The 17,674-nt window shown below is 38.8% G+C and overlaps 7 protein-coding genes across 8 annotated transcripts; 3 read left to right on the top strand and 4 right to left on the bottom strand.

Moving 5' to 3' along the window:
- Positions 1-1,037: 1,037 nt before the first annotated feature.
- LOC103838218 (regulatory protein NPR1) lies at positions 1,038-7,651 on the top strand. The gene is made up of 3 exons (XM_009114641.2): positions 1,038-3,507; positions 3,852-4,037; positions 4,144-7,651. The coding sequence occupies exons 1-3, from the start codon at positions 2,256-2,258 to the stop codon at positions 4,416-4,418; spliced, it is 1,713 nt and encodes a 570-aa protein (XP_009112889.1). The 5' UTR covers positions 1,038-2,255; the 3' UTR covers positions 4,419-7,651.
- A 41-nt stretch (positions 7,652-7,692) lies between these two features.
- LOC103838220 (ubiquitin-conjugating enzyme E2 28) lies at positions 7,693-8,873 on the bottom strand. The gene is made up of 4 exons (XM_009114643.3): positions 8,663-8,873; positions 8,271-8,398; positions 8,096-8,200; positions 7,693-8,016 (listed from the first exon to the last, which is right to left on the bottom strand). The coding sequence occupies exons 1-4, from the start codon at positions 8,730-8,732 to the stop codon at positions 7,873-7,875; spliced, it is 447 nt and encodes a 148-aa protein (XP_009112891.1). The 5' UTR covers positions 8,733-8,873; the 3' UTR covers positions 7,693-7,872.
- A 127-nt stretch (positions 8,874-9,000) lies between these two features.
- Positions 9,001-9,457, top strand: LOC103838221 (mitochondrial import receptor subunit TOM7-2). Its single transcript, XM_009114644.3, has one exon. The coding sequence runs from the start codon at positions 9,085-9,087 to the stop codon at positions 9,298-9,300; it is 216 nt and encodes a 71-aa protein (XP_009112892.1). The 5' UTR covers positions 9,001-9,084; the 3' UTR covers positions 9,301-9,457.
- On the bottom strand, positions 9,413-11,735 carry LOC103838222 (putative inactive receptor-like protein kinase At1g64210). The gene is made up of 2 exons (XM_018654055.2): positions 10,207-11,735; positions 9,413-10,138 (listed from the first exon to the last, which is right to left on the bottom strand). The coding sequence occupies exons 1-2, from the start codon at positions 10,643-10,645 to the stop codon at positions 9,549-9,551; spliced, it is 1,029 nt and encodes a 342-aa protein (XP_018509571.2). The 5' UTR covers positions 10,646-11,735; the 3' UTR covers positions 9,413-9,548.
- A 265-nt stretch (positions 11,736-12,000) lies between these two features.
- On the top strand, positions 12,001-13,696 carry LOC103838225 (6-phosphogluconate dehydrogenase, decarboxylating 1, chloroplastic). The gene has a single exon (XM_009114647.3). It carries the CDS (start codon positions 12,115-12,117, stop codon positions 13,576-13,578), a length of 1,464 nt encoding a protein of 487 aa, XP_009112895.1. The 5' UTR covers positions 12,001-12,114; the 3' UTR covers positions 13,579-13,696.
- On the bottom strand, positions 13,655-14,511 carry LOC103838223. The gene is made up of 3 exons (XM_009114646.3): positions 14,293-14,511; positions 13,960-14,095; positions 13,655-13,866 (listed from the first exon to the last, which is right to left on the bottom strand). The coding sequence occupies exons 1-3, from the start codon at positions 14,454-14,456 to the stop codon at positions 13,810-13,812; spliced, it is 357 nt and encodes a 118-aa protein (XP_009112894.1). The 5' UTR covers positions 14,457-14,511; the 3' UTR covers positions 13,655-13,809.
- A 47-nt stretch (positions 14,512-14,558) lies between these two features.
- LOC103838229 (uncharacterized protein At5g41620) lies at positions 14,559-17,214 on the bottom strand. 2 transcript variants are annotated; one of them, XM_009114651.3, is made up of 3 exons: positions 16,598-17,214; positions 16,101-16,217; positions 14,559-16,019 (listed from the first exon to the last, which is right to left on the bottom strand). In XM_009114651.3, the coding sequence occupies exons 1-3, from the start codon at positions 16,976-16,978 to the stop codon at positions 14,787-14,789; spliced, it is 1,731 nt and encodes a 576-aa protein (XP_009112899.2). In that variant the 5' UTR covers positions 16,979-17,214; the 3' UTR covers positions 14,559-14,786. The 2 variants fall into 2 exon arrangements, with proteins under 2 accessions (XP_009112899.2, XP_033135339.1); XM_033279448.1 differs by having other exon boundaries at positions 16,101-16,213; positions 16,598-16,831.
- Between the last annotated feature and the right edge of the window lie 460 nt (positions 17,215-17,674).

The following is a 17,674-nucleotide window of genomic DNA, read 5'->3' as shown; positions in this document are numbered from 1 at the left end:
AAAACCAGCAGAATATAGATATGGTTCAGTATATTAGCCGATCCAACCGAATAAACTGAAGAAACCAATTAATTAAAAATATGTTAGTATACTTATATATAAATTTTATAATAATTTGTATCTGGATCAATATTTCAAATAAGAATTAGAGAAACTGTTATGATATTAGTCATTAAATCATAAACTAAACTAGATTTTGACCCGCGCTTTCCAAGCACGGGTTTTTTGGATTATATTATAATATAAAGTCTTATTATATCGAAAAATATAATTTTTAACAGTTATATAATCTATGAATTAGTTTATTTGATATTTTATATGTACGCTTTTACGTAAGTTTTTTTAGGCATGAGAATTATATCTGGATCAAAAAAACACACCGAACCGACCCGGAAATATATGTTTAGTTCAGGTCCAGAGAACATAACCTATTAGGATTTATTTTGGATCCGCATGTCTTTGTTTGAGTCCGGATCATACCCTAGACCCAATCATAAATATGTTGTGTTTATTTGGTATATTTGGATATTTTGAATATGTTTCCGGAATTATGAATATTTTTTTTTAGGTTTTTGGTTTACGATTATAGTTTTTGATTTCAGATAAATTTTTAAATTTAAAAAAATTTAGGTATCTGGATAAAATTTTGGGTATTTTCAATTCAGTGTCAGATTTTGAATAAGATTTTGAATTTTTGGATATTTGTTTGGAGTTTCAATTACTTTTTGAGTTTCAGATATTTTTCAGATTTTTTTAGATATTTCGAATCTTTTTAGGATCCTAAATACCCTAATAGATGTGGACCCATTACGTCCATATCGGGTCCAACAACTTTTGATATAGATTTTTAACGTTATTGTACAAAAACATGGTTGATGAAATATTTTTAGAAAACTTATTTTTAAATATGAAAATATCTATCAAACTATAGACGGTTGAAAGTTTAGAATATAATATGAGATTTTATTGGGAAAATTTATATATGATATGATTACGTTATTATAAAGGAAAGAAGAAGTTAGAATGTACACATATATGTCGTGTAACTTCTCTTGCTTTAAATTATATATTATATGATAAAAGTGATAATATAAAACATTAGTTTCATTGTTTTTACGATTAAAAGTCAAAAATGGTAAATATAGTAATAGTAATAATTAAGATTTAAGAGTGGTATTTGAATAAATAAAAGAATTGAATAAATTATTGTTAGAGAAATATATGGTAACATATTGTTAGTCTAAGTTTAAAGTAAGACCAAAAATGATGAGTTAAATAAAAGGATCCAAACAACACGATAATAATAATAATAATAATAATAATAATAATAATAATAATAATAATAATAATAATAATAATAATAATAATAATAATAATAATAATAATAATAAGGAATTGCATTACTTACGTTTAATCCATACGTAATATTAGTCCACTAGTTGATGTCCCGCACCTTGTATGGATTAATATCTATATATATATATATATACCTAATAATTTTTAATTCTCGTGTTCATTTTATTAAAAATATTAAATTAGATACAATTTTTAATTAATACTATAAACATAAAACTTCAATATTCACATTGATAATATATATATTAAATTATATTCTTTTGTTTCATAGTTTTATTTATGGGATGTAAATTTTGGATCAATACTTTTTCTACAGAAATAATCAAATCATGAAATTTGGATTTGAAATTAAACATTTATTATATTTGGACTGAAAAAAATCAAATAGCACTGAAAAAAATTATAAACAATTACAACTCATAAAATGTCAACAAATAACAATATTTTAGAGGTGTTCAGTCCGGTAAAACCTTTAGATTTGGTAGTACCGAATAAATCGAATGGATGTTATTTGGTAGTACCGAATAAATCGAATGGATGTTATTTTAAAAAACCAGCAGAATATAGATATGGTTCAGTATATTAGCCGATCCAACCGAATAAACTAAAGAAACCAATTAATTAAAAATATGTTAGTATACTTATATATAAATTTTATAATAATTTGTATCTGGATCAATATTTCAAATAAGAATTAGAGAAACTGTTATGATATTAGTCATTAAATCATAAACTAAATATGTTTAACCCATACGTAATATTAGTCCATTAATTTCTTTGACGGTCCTTTGTAAGAAATTTAACCGTTCATCTCTCTCTCTCTCTCTCTCACCACCACTCTTTCTGATTGACTTGACTCTGGTCTCTTTGTCTCCCTAACTCTAAGTTATCTTCCGTCGATGGATTCCTTTGCTGGATTCGGCAATTCTTATGAATTCAGCAGCACTAGCTTCTTCTTCACCGCACCCACCGACTCATCTATTCTTTATGCCCCCACCGCACCCGATGCATCGGCGCTACGACTTCTCTCCAACAGCCTCGAGTCCGTCTTTGACTCGCCGGAGTCTTTCTACAGCGACGCCAAGCTTGTCCTCTCCGGCGGACGGGAAGTATCCTTCCACCGCGTTCTTCTCGCAGCGAGGAGCCCCTTCTTCAGAAACGCGCTGACCACCGCCGTCGTGAAGCTCGAGCTGAAGGAGATCGCCAAGGATCACGTCGTCGGCGTTGACTCGGTGGTTGCCGTTTTAGCGTACATTTACAGCGGCAGAGTGAAGCCGCCGCCGAAAGGAGTCTCCGAATGCGCAGACGAGAGTTGCGGCCACGTGTCCTGCCGGCCGGCGGTGGACTTCATGGTGGAGGTTCTGTATTTAGCTTCCGTCTTCGAGATTCATGAACTAGCTACGCTCTACCAGAGGCATTTACTGGACGTTGTAGACAAAGTTGTTGTAATAGAGGACACGTTGCTCGTACTCAAGCTTTCTAGTATCTGTGGTGAAGCTTGCAAGAAGCTAACAGATAGATGCTTAAAGATTATCGTCAAGTCTGATGTCGACTTAGTTACTCTTGACAAGTCATTGCCGCAACACATCGTCAAAGAGATAGTTAAACTCCGTAACGATCTCGGCTTTGAGGTGCCTGAGCTAGAGAAACATGTCTTGAATATATACAAGGCACTTGACTCTGATGACGTCGAGCTTGTTAAAATGCTTTTGACTGAAGGCCACACTAATCTTGATGATGCCTACGCTCTTCATTTCGCTGTTAAGTATTGCGATGTCAAGACCGCGAATGATCTCCTTGACCTAGAGATTGCCGATGTCAACCTTAGGAATCCGAGGGGATACACGGTGCTTCATGTTGCCGCCATGCGCAAGGAGCCTGATCTGATCCTATCTCTGTTGACAAAAGGGTCACGTGCATCGGAAACGTCTTTCGAAGGTAGAACGGCTCTCTTGATTGCGAAGCAAGTCACTATGGCGGCTGAGTATAATAATCTTGCGGAGCAATGCAAGCCTTCTCTGAAAGGTAGGATATGCGTAGAGATACTAGAGCAAGCGGACAAAGGAGATCCATTTCCTAGAGATGTTTCTCCCTCTCTTGCAATGGCGGACCATGAACTCAAGATGAGGCTGCTCGATCTTGAAAACAGAGGTGGTATTCTCTTACTCATTTATGTTTGAATCGAATTCTTTATAACTCTATTAAGAAAGCGAGTAAAATTAATTCATCTACACTTAGGTTTTAGAGTCAAGAGTTGGATAGAGTTTGGGAAGTGGGGTTTATGGTTCGAATAAATATATAAATAACTGTTTATTTTTTTATAAAAAGAATTCAAAAACAATTTTCATAAAGAACATTTTTTAAAATGAAAAAGATATTTTTCAAAATATTTTAATAAATGTAAACATAAACAATGGTACCAACAATGTTGTAAATTTGAAAATTCTCCATGAAATTAATGATAAAACTATACTTTGTATCCACTTACTGTTTAGTTGCACTGGCTCAACGTCTCTTCCCTACGGAAGCACAAGTTGCAATGAATATCGCCCAAGTGAAGGGAACATCCGAGTTCACTGTGTCTAGCCTCGACCCTGACTATCTCATTGGTGCAAAGAGAACATCACCTTTTAAAATCCTAGAAGAGCATCAAAGCAGATTAAAAGCGCTTTCTAAAACTGGTATGGATCTTTTAAACATAGTTATTTTATTTTTTTACTTGTAATAGATAAACGGAAAGAAACCATGTCATCAGTGACCTTGTTCTCTTTGTTTAACAATCATCAGTGGAACTGGGGAAACGCTTCTTCCCACGATGTTCGGCAGTACTTGATCAGATTATGGACTGTGACGATTTGACTCAGCTGGCTTGCGGAGAAGGCGACACTCCTGAGAAAAGACTACAAAAGAAGCAGAGGTACATGGAAATACAGGAGACTGTGAAGAAGGCCTTTACTGAGGACAAGGAGGAACATGGTAATTCCTCTCTCTCAGCTTCTTCTTCTTCCACGTTCAAATCAATAGCTAGAAAGAGGTCTAAACTCTACCATCGGCGTCGCTGAGACTCTTGGGGTAATTTTTTCGATGTACCATATATTATTCTGTTTTCATGATTGCTTACTGTCTATAGTTACCGTCATATAGTTTTTTTTTTGGGGTCAAAGGCATCATATATTTTATTCTTCATAAACATCCTGTATTTTAGATGCAGGTGTGTCGGAAAAAAAAATGATGTAACATTTTGAACCAGAATTAAGCAAATTTGTGATGTATATATGCTTATGTACCATAACAATTACCCGTGATGGTGTTACAGAGTTTACAAGAATCAAAGTGTGAAAAAATGACAAGTTGCTGGCCTATTTGGTTCAGAAGTGTAAGAATACTTATTGAACTATATAAGTGTTAAAAATGGTATAGGTTATGCAAAATTACTCCTGAGATGGATTCGGCAGAGACTGACACTTGATTATGCAAATTACTCCTGAGATGATTTCCTTATATATTACTGCTGAGATGGAGTCCGCAGAGATTGACACTTGTTTATGCAAAATCTATCTTTCAGTTATAAAGGGAACCCCAAAAAGTAAATACAAGGCTCTTGTCAAAGTGGGATGAATGAATTATCATATCCTATACGTACTGAACTTACGTAAAATCGTATACGCAAACAATTAAGCAAAACTTATTTGAATAAATCTCATAATTGCGAATATTCAACGCTCCAATTCTTCATATCAGTGGCGTTGACTAAGATCCACTCGTAATCTCCAGCTGGCAAGGAGGGGAAAGGAATGATAATGAGAGCTTCAGAAGCACGTTCCATTTTTCATGAGAAAAAAGACAGAGTGGCCTTTATAAGCTCGCCTGAAGCGTGTTTCACAATTATCAGGCATACCCATTCGCATCAATTTGTGTTGACTGAGATCAATTCGTAATACATATCCAGCTTGTAAGGAATAAATAAATGTAAAAAAGTGTTCAACATGACGAGTGGAGAACAAAAGAAAAAATGGATAGCTCATCGTCAACCAAAGCTGTAGTCCTGACGGGATCTAAGTCGAGCAATGACAGCACCTTCACCATCATGAAATCTTCCGACGGACTTTACAAGATTCCTTTCGGCAGTGCTGACAAACCAATGGAACTCGGTTTAGAAAAGTTAGATGACCGTGGTACATGGGTGTTAGCATTGTCGAACGGAAATCATTCTCGCTTAGGCTTTTCTTTCCACCTGGTGGTTCCGTCTTAAGAACGGAACTCGGTTTTAAACATGTTCCGCCTTCTGCCGGCTACTCTTTGTATCTGTCTTTTCATGGTGATGTTTCATTTCATATCAAACATCAGTGTGTGATTTTTTTCTTTTGATGTGATGTTTCATTTTAAAGAGTTGATGATGATAATTCACATAATAATAATTGTAGAAGAATACTTTTAGTTTTAGAATACCACGAATCTCAACCGCTGAAGAAACCATGTTTTGAGGAATAGAAAGATAATTCATTGGTCTCAATACATAGGTGACTGATAGATCTCAGATTAAATCCACTAAAAAATAGGGTACAAAATTTTGATTACGTGTATAATTAAGAAGTAATTTCGAGAAAAGTATACAGAGTACAAGTTAAGTATAAAAAGTGTATACTTTATTCATTATATGAGAAGATACAACTATGGAGAGTTAGGGGTATAAATTAACAAAAGAGTATGAGGATATTTAGATTTGAGACTTTAGGCTTGCTATGGAATAATTCGGATCCTCCACTTCTTGTTCCTGATTCTCCTTTTCATAGGTCTTGGTCTGGACCTGGCTCTGGTTCTTCCATAATTGTTTAGCATTGTTTTCAACCTTTATTAATTAGTTATTACATAGATAAAATACAAATGTGGAATCATTGATTCTTAGAAGCAAGAGAAAATGAGAAAGGTAGACAAAATGTTCCTAACTAGTAGTAAGCACTAATTGAAAGTGTGAAACTGTGAATACAAATTGAAAATGAGTCAAAGTCAAAGACTCTACTCAACGTATCTTCGATATAGTGTCTCGAACAAATGGTTCCGTGTTCCCATCACAATTGTTTAACATTTGGGGTCAGTAATACCACAAGACTTGAGATAAATGCTAAGGACATTGCTATCGAGGATACGAGTTTTAATAACATCACATAGACATGAATGGTGCTCTTTTAGCTGTTCACAGCATGCAGTCGACATCATCATTCTCTTAGCAATACCGTCGAAACAAACCTGAAGCGCATTTGTCGCACATGATTCTCCATTCCTCTTGGAACGACTTCCCTTGACAGCGATAGCTTTTGTCGGAGGAGGGAATGATGCCAAGAGTACGACGAATGCGATAAGCAACAATGCTACGATCTTCATGTATATATAATTGTTTGTTTGTATCTCTTTTTACCACCTTTTTGTTTTCTGGGTAAAAAATGTGAAGATCTGTTTAGGTATTTATTGGATAATCAAGGATTCATGTTGTATGGTATTGCGTAATAGACTCGATTCGCCTTATTTATCAACACGTACGCAATTAGCTATGTATATATATAGACTACATGCATGCAAAGTTCAATTACTTTTCCATAATAGGTTAAGAAATTTATAGAAATACTATTTAAATTTCGAATTGGTTACCAAAATGGTTTACAAATTATAGTAATTTATTCTAATCAATAAGAAACTGTATAAAAACTGAAAAAAATAAGAAAGAAGCACAGATTCTTTGGTATGGTGTCTCGATAATCTTTTACTGTGTTCAACATTTGGGGTTAGGCATACCACAAGACTTGAGACTAGAGCTAAGAACACTGGTATCGACCATACGAGATTTAATTATATCACACAGACATGTATGATGCTCTTTCAGACTCGCACAACATGCAGGCTTCACCGGCGCTCCACGAGCTATGCCATCAAAGCAAACCTTAACCGCACTTGTAAGACATGATTTCGCATTGCTCTTGGAACTTGTCGGAGGAGGGAATGATGCCAAGGCTATGACAAATGTGATAAGTAACAATGCTACCATCTTCATGTTTAGTTCTTCGTTTAGAGTTGTTTGGATACCTATTGTTGTTTAAGAAAAAATGTTTGAAAACTTGTTGAGGTATTTATTGAATAAACAATGATTCACATATCGTATGGTATTGCATAATAAACGCGTTTTATCTTGCTAAACAACATGAACGTGATTAGTATTGTGCAAATATAGCCTTGAGGTAAACAGCAAGTCAACTGGTTTGTTTGGTGTAGAAAATTATAGAAATATTATTTCTACATATTTTAAAAAAATTGAAAGGAAAAACAAAAGAAACAGGAAATAAATAGGAGAAGTAAATGTTTTTTTTTCTGGTTTAACAAGTGATATCAAAGAGCTTTGAAACAAAGAGATCAAACAATAACACAGGAATCAAACTTAATTTTATGGAAGATCCTTTGTAAAGTCCTCTCTCTCTCTCCCTCCCTCCCTTAAAACCGATTCTTGATGGATCAAAAGCACAAACTTTACCCCATAGCATATTTCTGAGTCCAGCTCCTAGCAGTAGACTCATACTTGGCTCTGTCGGTTTTATACATGTGAGCAATCTCTGGAACCAAAGGATCATCTGGGTTTGGATCCGTTAACAATGAACATATCGAAAGCAGAACCTAGAAAGTCACAAACACATTGGATTAAAATCAGAGTCCAGACTATTGTAAAAGAGTGTTGTTTTTTTTTTTAATTCACCTTGGATATGGTGAGTGCAGGACTCCATTGTTCTTTCAAAATGTCGAGGCAAATGCTTCCGTTGCTGTTGACATTAGGGTGAAACACCTTTGTCCTAAATGCAACCTGCATGAAGAAAAAGGCTCCTGAATCCAAAGCCAACAGAACTCATCTAATGATTTAGATTATAAGTTACCTTTGGTGGTTTGAAAGGATAATCGGGAGGGAAGTGAATGGTTACGAGAAAGACTCCGCCTGAATAAGGACTATCGGATGGACCCATTATTGTAGCTTGCCAATGAAACATGTCTTCCGCAACTGGGCCTTTTGAAGGTTTTCACAATTAATTGTTCATAGAAGACAAAATAGAAAGTTTAGTCTCTTTTAAACAATAACATTAACTGAAAATACACACAACAAAACATAAAGCCTCGAGTTTTCAGATGCTATCTCCTTAGACTAGAATCAATTACTATAATCTCTTAAGATCAATTTCTCTATGACCATAAGATATCTTATGTTGCAACGACATGATTCAAGATCTACAATGGTTTTTATGTTGATTAAGATTTAAGAGAAGAGTCAAACCAGCACTGCAGGAGGAAGGAGGATCCTTGTGGAGATCCTTGAGCTCTTTCAAGATCCGCTTCGAAGCCATTTCTTGCTTTTCTTCACAGATCCTCCAAACTCGGTTCACTAGAGAGAGAGAAAGACTTCGAGACCCAACTTTTTGGTGGGGGGGGATTTATGCTTCTTTTTTTCTTTTCTTTTGTGCAAATTGCCAGCTATTTTCCAGCTAATGACAAAGTTTAAAGGGAAAATATCTTCTTCTTTTTTTCTTTTTTGAGCAACCCAAAGTATAAAATATCCAAAAAAAAAAAAAATCGAAAGCAGTATTGGAAACCTTCTGGCTGAGTTAGAGTATTTGCAAAAAGGAGGCTTTAAAAGGGCTTAAACCCTTGAGAAAAAAAGTCACCGCTTCCAAAACACTGACAAACAGATCAGACTCAATGGCGGCTAAGGCTTCGTTGAAGATTAAAGGGAAAGGAGGAAAAGGATCAAAGGAATCATCGTCATCAAAGTACGAGGTCTTCAAGGAGTGGACCAACTGGTCGCTGAAGAAAGCAAAGGTCGCGACTCACTATGGCTTCATCCCTCTCATCATCATCCTCGGCATGAAGTCAGATCCAAATACTCACATTTTCCAGCTTCTCAGCCCCGTCTAACCACTTGGCTTAGAAAAAATCTTCCTAATGTTTTAGTTGCTTTTGTTCTGTTTCTTTTTATAATATATATATGGAATGGGTTCAAAGTTAGTTTTGTTCTTTGCAAATCTACTGCGCTCTGAAACAATATATCAATAAAACAACATTCATGTTCAAATCGAATTTAAAAAAATGATCATTGAAGAAGAAAAAAAATTATTTTTTTTGTGTTTGTGGATTAAGGGTACCAAAACTTTGTGTTCCTTCATTCACTCAGTTGATCGAATGTCTTGAATCAATTTCACAACTTGAGCTATATGAGGTCGTTCTTGTTGCTTCACACCAACGCAAGCCAATCCTATCTGCAACATCTCCACCATTTCATCCTCCACACTTGATTCACTCAGCATCTCCATATCAAACACTTCCCCTGTCCAATCTTTCGCCACCACATTCCTTATCCAGCTAGCCAAGTCCATGTTCTCACCACCATGTTCTGCATCTGTAACCCCTGGACTTGCTGGTGATTTACCTGTCAGAAGCTCAAGTAGAACCACTCCAAAGCTGTATACATCCGAAGAATGAGTGCTTCTTCTAGTGTCTGTTATTTCAGGTGCGTGGTAACCTGAAGTAAGACAAGTCCTTCGAGGAAGAGATCTCATGATGGTTGTCAAGCCGATGTCTCCGATGCAGCCGTAGCGTTGCGAGTCTAAGAAGATGTTTGAGGACTTGATGTTCCCATGGATGAGTCTCCCGTTGTTCCCTTCGTGGATCTTAGCCAATCCTCTCGCTGCACCAGTTGCTATTCTCAGTCTAGCGTCCCAACTCAAAGGTACTCGATCATACGTTCCTATGTTTCCTGCATAACCTTTATTTGTTTACTCGTTTTTTTTGCTGTTGATTTAGTTTAAATGAATAGTAACTAACCGTGCAGCATCTGGAAGAGGCTTCCTTGAGTGTAATAGCTATAAACAGCGAGTTTATCGTCTTTAGAATAGTAGTAAGCCTTTAGCTTTGCTACATTCTCATGCCTGATCATTCCAATCATCTCCATTTGTTGCTCAAACTCTCTTCTTCCCGCAACTACTTCCTTTAGTCGCTTCACTACCACAGTGCTCATGTCTTCCATTGTTACCTTATAGGTTGTTCCAAAGGCGCCTTTCCCCAAAACTTGAGCTGATGAGCTTAGCAGATCGTCTAAATCAAACAAATGGTTCTTTCCCCCGAAGAAGATGATCTTTCCTCCTTCTTCTTCAGTGTTATCATCGTCTCTAGATGTCCAGTTTCTTGGAGGAGAAGACGATGAAGAGTCTCTCTTCCGCAACTTCCCGGAGAGTCTAGCCTTCCCAAAACAGGTGATCATCATTTTGTACACCCAAAATGCAAGCTGCAGATAGAATTAGCAAGGAACAAAGAAAGTAGTCTTGTGTTGTTTCTCCTTTTTGGGTTATTTTGTTGCCAGAAAAGGTTGAACTTTGGAATCTTTGAAGAGATTTGGGTATTGTAACGATGAGCCTTATCTGCCTCAGGATTGGCAGATCAAGAACCTTGAGACTCTTTAACTCCGAGAGAACCGGTGGAGATGAGTCGAGTTCTTGAGATTGATGAAATCACAAGGGAAGTCTCCGGTGAGTTGGTTCTTTCTAAGGCTTAGAATCTTCAGAAAGGTGGTATCATCCAACACCGGGAAATCTAACGGATACAATTCGATCTCGGTCTTGGCTGGCATGAAACTCCGGTCCAGCGATGACAAACCGGAGAGCTCTGGTTCCAGCGGTGAAGAGATACTATGACAAGAAACAAGCGAAGCTTTCTTATCGTGTTCAAGAGTCTCGGAGAAAATGAGAAACAAAGAGAAGAAGAAGAAGACGTGCATTGTAAGAAACTAGTTGTAAACAGAGAACATTTCTTTGGCTGAATAATTTGTGCGGATAAAAAAGATAAATCAGAAAGTGAAAAATATACGCAGGCAGGCTATAGGCTAATATAGTCAACAGTTTATGGTAATTTAAGATAGTGTCTTATGTTGTTCACGAAAAAAAAAAGACAGTACCTATTTATTTTGTACTCCATTTTGCTTCTGCGTATGTGTTATTTATTAAATTTTCGGAGTTATATCAATAATTTTGTTTCTTTTTTTTATAGATATTTGGTAATCATGTTAAACAGTTAAAGAGTTACATTCTACCTTTAGAGAGCAGGTAGATGGATCCTTCTCCGACCATTCGACATCGTCAAAAGGTTAATACCAAGTTGATGTACAATTATTGAAAAACTTAAAAAGAGACTATAAGGGTATAGATGCCAAATTCAACATGGACACCACCATATTGATAGAAGTTTTAAAATATAGTTTATAAGAAAATGTATTAAACATAGAACATGATTAGAGACTAATTAACCCAACCCACCCCACCAGCCACTAGTTGGATATTAAAAATTAATAAAAATGAATGTTATTGTATTGATTTATTGTTTTCATTTTGGCACAAGTCCACTTGCGTAGAACGACAAACAAGACCTTAAAGAGATATGGTTTGAAGAAACTATTATCGTTAAGCCTGAGAAATGAGAACATCAAAATTCAATGGCGTTCAAACGACATCGTTTGACATAAAACCAATAAACGACAACGTTTTAAAGCATTGAGATCATCGTCTACCAAATAAATAAAATTAACAGTTATTGTCCGAATCACGTTTCGTGTCTGTCCCTTGGTTCCATCGACGAGCCCCGTCTCTTTCACTGTATAAAAATATCTCTCCTCCAACAATCTCTCTCTCTCATCACTCTCATTTCACTTTCTCCATCTCTCTCTCTACACTCTCTTCTCCAATGGAGTCCGCCGCTCTCTCCCGCATCGGCCTCGCCGGTCTCGCCGTAATGGGCCAGAACCTCGCCTTGAACATCGCCGAGAAAGGCTTCCCAATCTCCGTCTACAACCGGACCACCTCCAAAGTCGACGAGACCCTAGATCGCGCCGCCGTCGAAGGAAACCTCCCGGTCTCCGGCCAATACTCCCCGCGCGACTTCGTCCTCTCGCTCCAACGCCCTCGTTCCCTCATCATCCTCGTCAAAGCCGGAGCCCCCGTCGACCAGACCATCGCTGCCTTCTCCGAGTACATGGAGCCCGGAGACTGCATCATCGACGGAGGAAACGAGTGGTACCAGAACACAGAGCGACGGATCTCCGAAGCTGAGCAGAAAGGATTGCTCTACTTGGGGATGGGAGTCTCCGGCGGCGAGGAAGGGGCTCGTAACGGTCCCTCGCTGATGCCAGGAGGGTCGTTTCAGGCGTATGATAACATCAAAGACATCTTGGGGAAAGTGGCGGCTCAGGTTGAGGACGGGCCTTGCGTTACTTACATCGGAGAAGGCGGATCTGGAAACTTCGTGAAGATGGTTCATAATGGGATTGAGTATGGAGATATGCAGCTTATCTCTGAGGCTTACGACGTGTTGAAGAACGTTGGTGGGTTGAGCAACGAGGAGCTTGCGGAGATCTTCACGGAGTGGAACCGAGGTGAGCTCGAGAGTTTCTTGGTTGAGATTACTTCCGATATCTTTAGGGTTAAGGATGAGTTTGGTGATGGAGAGTTGGTGGATAAGATTTTGGATAAGACTGGTATGAAAGGGACCGGGAAATGGACTGTTCAGCAGGCGGCGGAGCTCTCTGTGGCGGCGCCGACGATTGCTGCTTCGTTGGACTGTCGGTACTTGAGCGGGTTGAAAGATGAGAGGGAGAATGCTGCTAAAGTGTTGAGAGAAGCTGGGTTGAAGGAAGAGATTGGTTCTGCGTCGAGCGGGATCGATAAGAAGAGGTTGGTTGATGATGTTAGACAAGCTCTCTACGCTTCGAAGATATGTAGTTACGCGCAAGGGATGAATCTGCTTAGAGCTAAGAGCTTAGAGAAGAGCTGGAACTTGAACTTCGGTGAGTTGGCTAGGATTTGGAAAGGAGGGTGTATCATAAGGGCGGTGTTCTTGGATAGGATCAAGAAAGCTTACCAGAGGAACCCGGATTTGGCGAGCCTTGTGGTTGATCCTGAGTTTGCTAAAGAGATGGTTCAGAGACAAGCTGCTTGGAGGAGAGTCGTGGGTTTGGCTGTCTCTGCTGGGATAAGCACCCCTGGAATGTGCGCGAGTCTTGCGTATTTCGACACTTATAGGCGTGCGAGATTGCCGGCGAATCTGGTGCAGGCGCAGAGAGATCTATTTGGAGCTCATACTTACGAGAGGACTGATCGTTCTGGTGCGTACCACACGGAGTGGACTAAGCTTGCTAGGAAGAGCAATTGAGGTTATTTGTATTCGTGGAACCGTTGTCTTGCTTATGGTGGTTTTGTTAAACCCAAATTGTTTCGAGAGCATTTTGTTAAGATTTCGAAAATAAGAAATGCACTACATTGATCTTTGTTTATTCTAGTATGTCTGGCTACTGCTAGTTCACTGATCGGCAGTCTAATCAATGTTTCAATCAAATGCACCAAGAAATCATCCGAACAGAGTAAACTAATAAATTGATAAAACCTAAGAAGGTTCATAGAGGCCGAGCACATGACCGTCCAGACATCTGACAGATGCAACCTGATTTATCAGAAAAAAGAAACGTTAACAATGTATATAAGATTTGAGCATTTGCAGGAAAGATAAAAAAGATGGTTGCTGCTTGTTTTTTACCTTGCCGTGGACTTCGTATTTGATAGCGCCATCGAGCTCTCCTCCTAACTCCATAAGTTTGGAGATTGATGTATTAATGTCAGTCACAGTGAACGATAGTAGCGAAGAGTATCCCTTCTCACTCACCACATGGTCACTGCACCAAAACATTGATCTTCTTTATTTTTCAATGAATGAACAAAACAAAACCCTTTTTCATCAGACAGGAACAGTAAACTGAAGGTAACCAAGAAAAAAAGAACTACTCTCGAAGAGCAAACCTAGGAAAAAAAAGTTTCATTGAGACAATTGATCGAACAGATCATCTGCATTGGTAGATATATGAATTAGTACCTGGGAGATTGCATAAGAGCTAGCTTGAGAGGACCAGACTGAAGCTCAGCCCAACGCAAAGTGACGACATTGACGGAGAAATCGAGACCTTGCGCATAGAATCGAGCTGCTTTTGGTACATCTTTGTGTAGCTGCAAAATCCACCTGAACGACGCCGTCGCCATCTCTCTCCAGTCTCCAGAGAGACGGAAAAAACAACGATGACTTCGGTAATAAACCCCACAAATCAACTTAACACGATGCCGTTTTGATCTCTTCTTTATATATAGTCTTAAACAACATTTGATTAACAGTTTCACTACTCTGTTTTCTACTACAACGACAAACAAACCGATGTCAGAGAAAATGAAACTGATATTACACAGATATACTATAGTTACAAACAATTTACAGAAAATGTAACCATCAAACTTGTGTCTACTTCCCGACAAAATCTCTCAGATTCTTCCATCTCCGACCACCTCACCGACATTGTACTCTCCCCATAGAGAATCTTAGCCCTTGAAAAGCCGAATCCGTGGACGAGAACTCTTGGTTCTAGCTTCGCTTAGTTTAGCTTTCAAAGTGTTGTCCTTCACTCCTTGCGCCGTTAGATCAGACGTCATGGCTCTCGGATTCCAATGCCGAATCGGACTCTCTGCTCTCCTACTTGGTTGGTAACTGCAAGAACCCTCATCGATTCCTTGAGTTTCCGACAGTAACCTCCTATGAGTTCTAATCATCTCTCCAACCGCGTTGCTCCTCTCTTTCTCCCCCTTCTCAGCTTCAATGTCTCTAGACTTCTTCTTACTCTTCTTCTCATTATTAGACATGGCCCACGCCATCTGATCCTCGAACTTCACCTGTAAACTCGACGGGCTTTGACTCCGTCTTGTTTCCACCGTTCCATGTTTCTTGAGCTCAAAGCAATTCGAATCTTCCTCCTCCTGACTGTCCACTTCCTGAATCGGCGCGCTCATAGCGTTAAAAGGAGCAGACTCAAGTGAACTCCTACGATTCTTTGGAACCTCATTACCACTCAGCTTCTGCTTACTCTCAAGAAACGCTTCTATCTCCAGCTCCAGCTTCTCCAGCACGGACCCTTCCTCACCGCTCTGGATCCTTTCGTCAAGCCACGTTTCCGCAATACAAAGAACCATCTGATCCTCCTCACCCCAACCTTCCCAGCTCTTATCCACCTTCTGCTTCAACCCGTGAACCTCCCTCTCATAACTCTTGATCCCTCTCGCGAACTCGTCGCATAGCCTCTCCAGCATCTTCTTCGACTTACTCCCTCTCTCCATCTCGTCGACGCAGTGAGACAGCGTCGACTTCACTTCCGAGAGCTCCCGCGCGAGTTTCCTCTGCAAACTCTCGGACCGTCTCCTCAGTTTCCGCTCCTCTTCTAGCTGCTGAACCGCGGAGCTTAACCGGTCGCGTTCCTTCGTGTCCTTTGAGAGCTTCTCTTCCGCGAGCTGCTTCACTAAATCGTCCATCTCGCGTCTGTCGGCTTGCTGGCATCTGAGAAGCTCTTTGATACGAGCACGTGCATGAGCAAGCTCGCTTTTAAGGGCTTTTATTAAGGAGATGTTAGCGGAATGCTGCTCCTCCAGGGTCCAGATCCGGTTCAGTACTTTAAGAAGTTCGGTTGATGTCTTGAGATTGTTGTAGTTAGGCTCACCAGCTCGTCTTCTTCCATGCAAATCCAATGAGCTTCCAGGAGTTATTGCTCCTTTATATGGAGCCACCTGCAGATTTGATCCATCTCAATACCTTGAAGATGGCAAAAAAACAGAATAGTAATAAGCTTGGGGACTGAAGGGGAATACCTCGAGGGAGCTAGCAGGAGACAAGGGCTGCAAAGGGTGATCGTTTCTTTGTGTTAATTGATGATGCTTCATTAGCATTTGGCCTATCTGTTTCCTTATACTCCCCGCACTCTCTGGCTGGGACACAAGAAAGAATCAAAACCATAAAAAAACTCCAAATGAAAAGACAGAGGAAAAAGGCATCTTCAAGGGCAGAGTAAACTAGTAAGAGAAACAATTACAGAACTAAAGGGTCACATTTTTAGATAGAATCACAAGTTAGAGGAGGATCCTCTGCTTTAAGAAGCCAAAACCAAATGAGGATTAGAGTAAACAGCAATGTGTAGTGCCCTTCAGCAATAAAAGATTCAAGTTAGGTGAGTCAATAAAACACTATAAATCTAGACCTGATGCCCAATCCTAAAACCAATCAGCTTCATGAGATATATTAATCATCTAAAAAAAACTAACCTATGTTCCAAAAAATTCCAGAGAAAGAGAAGGAAGGAGAGAGAGACCTGGTCATCAGTGAGATCAAGAGCACCATTATCTCTAACCGCCGTCTTTCCATGGCCGTGACGGAGACGGCGGTTACTAGGATCACCACCAGAACTGTACGGAGCACGGTGCATTTTAGCTAGAGGAGGAATCTCGTGGTCTTGGTCGTAGTACTGATAAAACTCCCAGAGAGAACCTGCAAGCTTTCTAGAGGAAGATGCGAATTTTGAAGAAGAAGAGTTATTAGGGTTAAAGCTAATGTGCGCTGGAGTGGAAGGTGAGCGAAACACTCTTCTATGGCCTACAGAAACGGCTCTTCTCCTTAACTTTTCAATAAAGCTCTTCCCTTTTTGCCCTTCCCCTCCATCTTCTTCCTCTTCCTCTTCTTCTTTACTTTTCATTTCTTTAGAGCTTAGCGGCTACCGAAATAAAAGTTCTTACCTTTTTCTCTTTTATTTATGGAGTGATCTATGAAGCCCTTTTTCTCTGTCCATCATTATCATGTAATCGAAACTCTTGTCTTTGTTCTTCAGTTTTGATTCTTTGATTTTTGTTTTTTTTTTGTTGAATTGCCGCAAAAAGGAAAAAAATAAAGCGTTAGACTCGTCTGTCACTTCCTTAGACCATTCATTAGTTTCGTAATCATCCGAATTTTTGTTTATCGGTTTATTCGATCTTTTTTTTTATTTTATGAAGAAGACAAAACAACACAGAAGAGTGTGCGTTCACAGTCTGAGCATGTACTGGCATCATGTTAACTTTCGTTCTTTACTATTTAACCTCAAAAAAAAATATCCTTGTACCTACAGTCAAATTATTGTTGCTGTTTCTCCTTTTTTTTTTTTTTTTTGGTACAAATGTTAAATTCCATACCGATTTTCTGTTTTTTACAATGTTGCAGAGCAACTTATTACAACACAAAGGGAAAGAGAGGAGAGAAGGATACAACAAACAACAAGAAACAAGCAAGAGTACAACCTAGATGGTAGAAATGGAAAGCACGCTGCACATGTAAGAATTCTACCGTCGAGATTAGATCCCTCTAAACATATTTATCACTTGTGTTAGCAGATATTACTATGCAAAAACTACGGTGG

The sequence above is a fragment of the Brassica rapa genome, chromosome A09 (genome assembly GCF_000309985.2).
Source record: "Brassica rapa cultivar Chiifu-401-42 chromosome A09, CAAS_Brap_v3.01, whole genome shotgun sequence".
NCBI lineage: Eukaryota > Viridiplantae > Streptophyta > Magnoliopsida > Brassicales > Brassicaceae > Brassica > Brassica rapa.
This window is presented reverse-complemented; position numbering and strand designations above follow the sequence as displayed.